The following is a 10,000-nucleotide window of genomic DNA, read 5'->3' on the forward strand; positions in this document are numbered from 1 at the left end:
ATTTTTTTAATTCACACAGAATTTTTTCTTTGTAAATAGTAAAAGCTGCAGCAGTGTAAATATAATCTACAATTACATTTTCTGTTCCAAGAACCAGTTGCTTAAAAGATATATCTTCTTGCCCAATACCTCTTAATATATATTTAACTTTCATCCAAAAAGGTTTGATAAATGTACAATTGAAAAGCATATGCTTTTCATCTTCAACATTTTCTTTACACTTATAACATTTGTCAGTATCTTTTAGTTTCCATATATGTAATCTTTTGTTAGTAGGCAAAATCCTGTGTAAGAGCTTGTAATTGAACTGGGCTAATTTTTTGTCCTTCATTTTACATATTTTATATAACCAACATGATTTCCAATCAATATTTTCATCAATAAAACAATCTTCCCATTTTTTTTTGTATTGTTGGTGTTACAAAAACGTTGTCTACTAAACACGCATATACATTTTTAGTTTTACAATGTTCGAAATTTTTATTGTTATTTATGTTACATTCAGGGTTAAAAATGTCTGTGTTTTTAATTATATATTTCCATTGATCTGGTATTGCTTTAATTATGCAAACATATTCATTTAGCCAATTTAATTTGCGTCGTAATTTTAATAATAATTCGTCGGAACGTATAAATGTATTGTTATTTACAAGATCCTTAATGAACACTATATCACAGTTAATCCAGTGTTTGTATAACTTCTTATTTAGTTGGATTAAGTGATTACCCCACAACTGTGTACTCATAATTTCCTCATATGTTTGAATATCCCTTTGATTTATTTTGTTATATTTAATACAAGCTTGCAATACATTTTTATAAAATATTGGCATATCATACTCAGCAATAATATTGTTTAGACACGTCATATTAAAAATAACCTTTTCAGGACCTATTTTTTGAATAAAAAATTTTGGAATACATTTCCACTTGGCATCAGCATTATATAGAATGCGTTTTGCCCATAATACATTTAATGCATTCACATGTAAACCAAAATCTGGCATTTTAATGCCACCCTTCTTTTCATCACCAATTAACGTTTTTCGTTTTATTTTCTCTCTTTTGCTATTCCAAATAAACGCATATATTAAGCTATCTACTTTATCTATTACATATTTTGGTACATCTATAATGTTTGCTTCATATATTAATTTTGACAAAGCAAGAGATTTTAAAACGGTAACTTTTCCATGAAAAGAAAGGTTTCTCGCACTCCATGATTTTAATGTTTGTTGAAGTTCTATCAACTTACCATCCCAATTCTTATCTGTACAAGACTTAATGTCGTATCCTATGTAAATTCCTAGAACCTTTACTGGATGTTTAACCCAACACAAATCGAATGGTTCATCTTTCCTATCTTTCCATTTACCTATCCACATGGCCTTTGTCTTGTGTCTGTTTAGTGTCATTCCAGATATTTTGCAAAATGATTCTATAATGTTGATGGAGGTACGTAGACTTTGTTCATCGCCGACATACAATACAGTGTCGTCAGCTAATTGACTAATTTTTGCCTCTATATAGTTTTGCTCAATTATATTTGGTAACTTAATTCCTTTAAAAATATTGGTATTCCTTATGTTACATGCCATAATTTCAACAACAAGTATGAACAAAAGTGCTGATAACTGACAGCCTTGTCGTATTCCTCTTTTCATATCAAAATTTTCGGAGACCCATCCGTTATTCGTAGTAACACATTAAACTTTTGTGTATAGCAATTCAACCCACTTGCAGAACGTTTTACCAAAATTAAATTTGTTTAATACCGCAAACATAAAATCTCTGCTAATTGAATCAAATGCCTTTTTAAAATCTAAAATTACCATAGCTCCTTCTATATCGTATTTGTCAGTGTAATAGAGTAAGTCTTCTATTAGGCGTACGTTTTCTCCAGCGAAACGCCCTTTTATGTATCCTTTTTGGTCAGAATTAACAAGTGATTTTATAACTACACGTAGTCGATTACTTAAAACATGAGCAAGAATTTTGTAATCAATATTCAACAGTGTGATGGGTCGCCAGTTATCTAAATTTTGCCTATCACCCCCTTTAAAAAGCATGGTAATAACACCACGTCTTTGTGAACAAGATAACTCATTTAAATTAAAGCTTTCGTTATTTGCTTTACAGACCACTGTTTCAATTTGGTTCCAAAAAAAAGTGTAAAATTCAACACTTAGGCCATCAGAGCCAGGCGACTTATTCTTTTTCATTTTAAACAGTGCCTCTTTACATTCCTCGCTGGTAACGTCCCCTTCACAGAATTCTTATTCGTTTTTAGAAAGTACGTTCACTTCTGTTTTAGCTAAGTAAGCGCTGATTTGTTGCGGACACTTTACCTTATTTGCATAGAGGTTCTTAAAGTGTTTAACCTGTTCACAAAGAATCTTAGTTGGGTCTGTTATTATATGTCCATTAGTGGAAAGCAAGCTTTTTATTTGTTTCTTTTTACTATTATTTTTTTCTAGACCGAGAAAAAATTTTGTGTTGCGTTCTCCATCTTCGATCCATTTAGCTCTTGATCTAATCTGCGCACCTTTTGCCTCTATATCGTATAGAGCTTCAAGTTCATTTTTTTTGTTCTGAATATTGGTTTCTGTATCGTCATCGGTATTACCGTTAATACTGTTTTGATTTAATATATTTATATCATTTTGTAATTTTTCTTTTTTTATGTTATATTTTTTGTTTTTTGTTTTACCGTATAAAACTGAAAATTCCTTTATTTTGGATTTTATAAGTTCCCATTGTAAAACTAAGCTAATTTGTTCTCTGTTATTAAGCTTTTAATTGAGCTTGTATAAGCCTCATTGTTGCGGTCGCTGCTTTAGCGCCTCTTAAAGTTGTTTTGTGTCATGTGCTAACACTCCAATAACAAAATCTTCGTACCCTTAGGTTTACTGAAAGTAGTGGGCATTTATTCATCTCAAACCTATGAATATTTATACCGTGTACAAACGTAAACTTAGTGTGGGTACATAGCCTGGTGAACTAAAACACAAAAGAAAACATTCACCAATCATATAGCCACAAAGATAAAAACCATTAAACAATCATATAAACTGTCAGTGTTATACATGTAAAACGTGAATGTATCAACAAGCTATTTACCCGTAGCAGCTCTACCCGTACGCACTCAAGCGTGACGCACTACCGCAGTGGCGATTCCTCGCAACTTAATGATGATCATATTTTACGATGATTACTAAATTTAAACAACATACATAGCATCGTATCCGCCTATGGTAATATTATAACATGAATCAATAGAATCACCAAATATCCTTCTTTCATCTAGTCGACGTCTTAATGACTGTTATGATGTTATCAGCAGATAAATTTGAGCAATTAGAAAATAGTTATCATGGTATCACAACTGAATTGAACGTGCATACGACGCAGTTAGGCCTTTCGTGTATTATGATCGTTAACTAGCAGCATAGGCCCTAGGCCTATATCATACCTAGGAAAACACCAGGCCTAGGAGCATATATAACATAACTTATTCCATCAATACTGGACTAATCAACAAGTATGTATGTAACACATAAATGGTTAACTTTAACTAACCTTCAACAGTGTCTATAAAAACTATTCTAAACAGAAATCTTTGTTTACGAATATTTCTCTAGCAGCTTGCATTCGGTGGTTCTAGAACATTCCTTTCCTGCAGTAGCGTAGTGCCCGTTACCTTGCCAACACTTTAGAGAGGGCAGCAAAATAGAAAAAACCAATATGCGACAGCAATTACACTCATCTTTCAAGAAACTATTATTGAGTTTCCAGAGACCAGGGCCATGTTTTGGTTCATTTAAATCTATTTTGATTGATACTGCCTGGTGATCTGTTAGGATTGCCGGGCGAATATCACAGGACACAATATCTCCGCTATTTAAAATATCCTTAGATATTAACAAATAATCTAGTCTAAATTCTGTTCGCGATCATCAGTCGCTTCGTACTGTTGTTCTTTTGTTTTATCGCTCTCCATCCATCAACTAAATTTAAATTTTTCATCAAGTTTTTAGCAGTAAGAATGGAATTGTCGGGCCTTTTTATACTCCCTTTCTGATCTAGATCCCAATTCATAATGCAATTGAAATCTCCACCCAAAATGATTTTTTTGCAATTTTCATCAGCAAATTCATTAAATCTTTTGTGAGTATTTTCTAAAAAACATGCTTCTATCTTTACTGTTATTTGGTGCATAAATATTTATAATTAAAAAAGGTTTTCCACTAATTACTAATTTAAAAAAAATAAATCTCCCATTTGGGTCAGTTAACTTTTTGACAATTTCACACTCAAGTCCGTTTCTGATGAGTACAGAAACACCTCTGCTATGTGAGCTGCCTATACTATGTGTAGCTATTTTTTCCACAAAAACTGATCTATCTCCATTTAGCCAACTAGTTAATTGTCATTTTACTCTAATTTTTAACCGCATGATTTCACCCACTGGCTTACATCCCAGTGCTTTTAGGTGATTTATGATTTCAGAATCCGCCACCGATAACGGGATATCTTTAATTAGAATTCTTGTAGTTTCAGCGGAATTGTGCGCAATATATGGGTTTTTGTCATATACTGATACATTAGTGTTTCTTATGTTTACTCCTTTTGTGATTATTCGTACTCTATCACTTCGCTTATTTACATAGATTCTCCACAGATTACGTATTTTTTGTACTCCAATAATACTATCCGCAGGAATAATTTCCGTTAAGGCGATGCAAAGATCTTCGTTTTTCAGATACGATTTATTATTTTCCATTGGGATTTGATCGGCTTTCATAAATACCGGCTTTACTACAGTGTTTGTTTTATTTACATTTTCTACTTGATTAGTTTCTTTGTTTGTTTGGTTACCCGTGGCAACAGGTACCGAAACGGCGGGAGTTTCAGGATCGTAGATTGACATACCGACAGTGGATTTTGCCGATTAGCTTAGGCAAAACAGTGATCACTAAAAATAATTCTGGTGCTCTCTTTTTGTTCTTTGGCACTTAATGAAGCAATATTACTTACTCGATTTTAATTTTTCTCCGTATATTTCGTCCTAAAATGAGATCTTTACTCCGGGTATAGCTGCACTGTTACCGTAGTGTTCAGATCACAGCGCCCACCCTTGTAATTTTAATTACAAGTTGAATTGAATACAAAATTCAAATTAAATGTCGTAAGTATATAATTTGCCTAATTTGCTTTAGAAAAATCTAAAAAAAACTTTATTATAGGAATGTTAAACTTGCCTTATTTGCTCACTTGGTTGTGCTTTAGATAAATTTTGAATTGGTGCTATGTATATTTGTTATGTACAATTATTAGTAGTGATTAAAGACCAAAGTTTGTGATGATTTATCATCCATAATCGCGCACAGTTGAATATATCGAAGCACCATTCTTTTAGGTCTCTTAAGATTCTTGAAGAAAAAATATAACGGAATAATATATATAAAGTGACCATGTTACCGGTACTAAAATAAGTCGATACATAACAAAAAATAAGGTATGTCTACATCTTTCACATATTTAACGAGTACTGTACAATCAAATTTTGACTATCTTGCTGGTGTCTTACAAAAAAAGAAAATTAAATGAAAAAGAAAATATGATACTCCTTGTCCCCCCAAAATTGATCTAGATTATCTAGTGAGTTAACCTGATGAAAGTTATTGTAAAATGTTCGGCATTGTCCCAGGTATCATAAATGGCCGCTGCCAGACATTTTTGATTGTAGGATGTACCTGCTACACATCGACTTAATACCCCTGCCCCTTTAATACCATTCCCCCTCAATAGAGCTAGATTATCTCATGAGTTACTGTAACCCTCTAATACCCCAGTACATACAGTACAGTCATTTAATTGCTTTATTCTTCTTACGCTGAAAGTATAGTCATATGTTCAATGAACTTAAAAAAATGTCTTCAAGAATGTTAAGGCACCTAAAAGAATTGTGCTACGATATATTCAACTGTGCACGAGTGTGGATGGTAAATCATCACAAACTTTGGTCTTTAATCAAATTAGTAATATGATACTAATTAGATAATACTAATAATTGGTACATAACAAATACTTATATAGCACCAATTCAAAATTAATCTATTAAGCACTACCAAGTGAGCAAATAAGGCAAGTTTAACATTCCTGTAATAAAACAAGATTTTAGATTTTTCTAAACCAAATTAAGCAAATAGGCAAACTATATACTTACGACATTTAATTTGAATTTTATATAATTCAACTTGTAATCAAAATTAAACGTGAAGTTACTGTAGTATTCCTTACAATAATATTAACAATTGAAGCTTATAATTAATTTTATATAGCCCGAGTGAGTTTTAACTTAAGCAACCCTTCCTAAAAAGGTACACTTTCTTCATCAAAAGGCTTCTACGGATGGAATAACCTGTTCATTGAAGCACGAACTCCTAAACCAAGTACCATTACGATTTTTAATTGTAGGGAAATCTAGATACTGAATATTGGGCATTTATAAATTTTAAATCCTGTATAGAATCTCATTGTTAAACTGTTGTAATATTGACTACTAAAAATAATAAAAGATTATATAGTATTACTATATAGTATTAGTACCTGAAGTTTTCCATCCAGTCTGAAGCTAATTTCATGGCTCTCCATCCACCCTTATTAACCCACACTTCCATCCTGGCAGTATCGTAGACTCTTAGTCAGAGTAGGGGTGGGGATAAAAATCAATCGGAGGGCCAAAGTGAATTTTCGATTCAACACAGAGGGCCGAAACCTAGCTTTGATGTTTCAAGTGTGCTTCCAAAAACCTTCATGCAGTGCTTTTATGTCATTTAATTCTCAGTTTTAATACTACTTTTTACAGGTGATCAGTGTCGGGCCGTAAAAGACTAGAGGTTTTCTATCACTTTGCCCACCACAATGCCGAACACTTCACAGTTACTTTCATCACGTTAACTTACTAGATAATACAATCTAGGTTAATTTTTGGGGCGGGGAATAAGGGGGTGTCTGGCAGACACACCCCACCATCAGAATGGGGTGGCCATTCATAATAACTTGGACTACGACGAAATTATACAGTAAGTTTCATCAGGTTAACTCATTAACTAATCTAGGTCAATTCTGGTAGTGGGGAATAAGGGGATGTCTGGTGGGTACACCCCACCAATAAATGTTCGGCAGTGGCCGAACTGGTACTATGCTAAACATTTTCCAATATGTTTCATAGGGTAACTCCGCCACAAATGTTTGACTGTCATTGTGGTCACTCATGTTACATATAACATGTCATGTAACATTCCACAGGTTAACTCACTAGATAATCTTGATCATTTTTCCCCCTTCCACCATTAAAAATGTCTTGCAGTGGCCATTTCTGATACCTGGTACTATGCCGAACATTTTCTAGTAGGTTTTATCGGGTTAACTCACAAGCTGATCTAGGTCAATTTTTTGGGCGGGGTATTTGGGGATGTCTGGCAGGTATACCCCACTATTAAAAATGTCTTGCAGTGGCCATTTCTGATACCTGGTACTATGCCCAATATTTTCCACTAGGTTTCATCGGGTTAACTCACAAGCTGATCTAGCTTAATTTTGGGGTACCGGTTTTTTGCGTCTGGCACCCACCCCCCACCATTGGAAATGTCTGCCATTGACCATTCATGTTATCTTGAACTATGCCGAATATATTCTAATAGGTTTCATTGGGTTAATTCACAAGTTGATCTAGCTCAATTTTTGGGGCCATTTTTATGCCCCTCCTGACCACACCCACCACAATGGGACCGGCAGATGCCCATTCTCCTACATAGACAGGCACATAGAACATTACTGTATACACAAAAATTTGTTAACTTTCCAGCTATGCTGACACCCCTGGGCTCCTGGTTTATATTAGCTTCATAAAATTCACTAATTCTGAATTTAGTTACCATGAATAAGGTTCAGCATACGCCAGGGATTTTTTTTTTGCTATCCGAGCTTACTAGCTCCACAAAATTCGTTAATTCAGAATTAAACTGCCTTGAGTGACGTTCACTTTAATTCAGGGTTGATTTCTCCCTGGTTTTCGAGCTTATTAGCTCCACGATAAAAATAATTAGCAGGTATCTTGAAAAAAGGTATCCATCCAAATAATGCAATATTGACTACATCACAGCCGTTCACTGGATGTTCATTTACATACATTCAGGTCTACAGTTTTATCATTATAACATAACAGGCAAACAAGTTGTTCTTATTTCACCCGAAATTCATATTCATTCCTCATTCAGCCAATCAGTAACTCACACACACATTTCTCAAAGAATACTTACCTTATTATCATTTTAGACTGGAGACTGGCTGCTGTGTGTAAAAGTAGGTTAGTGGTTCAAAGAAAATACTTACTTATAAACTAAAATAGATGTCACGTGTGACACTTTGTATGTATGTAAGTATGTATGTATGTATCGGTGTCATCATCATCATCATCATCATCATTATCTTTATCATTATTATTATCATCATCATTGTCATCGTCATCATATAGGCCTATGCTAATGTATATTTCACACTATAATTATTTCTTTAGGTAACATTGGAGGTCAATTTGCTTTGTTTATTGGAGCAAGTATCATCACTGTGTTTGAAGTTGCTCAGTACATTTCCATGAAGGTTCATTCTACTTGCTGTAACGCAAGCAGGTCTACTAAAGGCAAATCGCAAGCAAATAGTTCTGGTGTATCTGGTCCAGCATCGGTCGACAACAATGGTGCTTTCAGTAACGATGCCATATTGGAAATGAACTGACGATACCACGTATTTATTATTCCTACGGGCAACCACTGCAAACATCCAGCCAATGGGGTATCAGTCAAACTTAACAAATTAATATCAATTAATTTCAGTAAAACCAATATCTACGTTCGCTGGTGTACACAGCTTTGGTAATTGGTTGGCAGTCAGCGAAGCTTTTCCCAATAAAATTGCAAGCAAAATGGTTCCACCAAATCAATACTACCGTACTTAAATTTAATATTTGTAAACAAAATCGAATAATTAAACGTGATTAGGATTGTGCTCCTCTTGTCCAAGCTCTTTTTAAATATGTTTTATAAAAGTTATCACTTGGACGTAGCTTTAAATGTAAGGGTTACTTCATTAATGTCAGTTTTGTCATTTAAGTATTTTTCCAATTATGGCCTATCTTTATACAATAATTACTCCTTTAAAGGTGTATTTCTTTCGAACCATTCATGATCATCTGTAATAAGATTTAAAAATATAAATGTAAAGGTAATTCATATTTAGAAGGTAGATACTGATTGTGGCTCAACCAATTCCATTTCAGACAGTTATGATTATATGCATGATTGCTTTGAAGAGTAAATGTAACCACCTCGTATCTAAGTTTTTCAACTGATGAAATTATTTAATTCTGAAGTTATTCTGTTAGTGAAAATATAATTACCAGCCCAGATTTCCATAAAATGCTTTTTTAGCAGTGTACCTGGGTGCTTTCAGAATTGTCCTTGTCATTTGGTATAGTACATTTAGCCAAACGGAGAATCCATAATTTATGGTAGGTAAGCCAATCACTCTTCAAAGCAATTCACCAAAATATACCCTGTTAAAGTAAATCGTGGTTATAGATGTTAGATTTTATTTATGGAAATAATCAGTTTCCCCTTTAAATGACTTCTTTAAAGTCGTTAACAATATAAATTTCAAAATATTTGTAGCAATCATTTTCTGTGAAATAAACATTTTGTGAGGCATTCCAATATGTTTTAGGTTAAATAGGTATACATAAAAATGATAATGTAGCCTGTAATGTAAGTAATAAATTAGGTTTAATATTTTCTAATAATAAAATTATTGACAGTTACGCAAAATTGGTCTACTGTATATTATTCTTTAAAGAAGCGTTTACTATACGTAGGCTACACCCATTGCTTAACAATGGGCTGAAAGCTTCAAAGGAGCTTTCTTTGTTTTTGTAGGTAGC

At 33.4% G+C, this 10,000-nt stretch overlaps 1 protein-coding gene across 1 annotated transcript in view; it reads left to right on the forward strand.

The window, feature by feature from the left end:
• LOC117115688 (acid-sensing ion channel 1-like) overlaps positions 1–8,802 on the forward strand; it is a 16,427-nt gene extending 7,625 nt beyond the window's left edge. Inside the window, exon 6 of the mRNA XM_033259592.1 lies at positions 8,585–8,802. Coding sequence (XP_033115483.1) covers positions 8,585–8,802 — 218 coding nt within the window. The remainder of the gene's footprint in view (positions 1–8,584) is intronic.
• Positions 8,803–10,000: the final 1,198 nt, after the last annotated feature.

The sequence above is a fragment of the Anneissia japonica genome, unplaced genomic scaffold (genome assembly GCF_011630105.1).
Source record: "Anneissia japonica isolate Jap-2015-1 unplaced genomic scaffold, ASM1163010v1 scaffold4180_len100848_cov103, whole genome shotgun sequence".
In the NCBI taxonomy this organism is placed as follows: Eukaryota; Metazoa; Echinodermata; class Crinoidea; order Comatulida; family Comatulidae; genus Anneissia; species Anneissia japonica.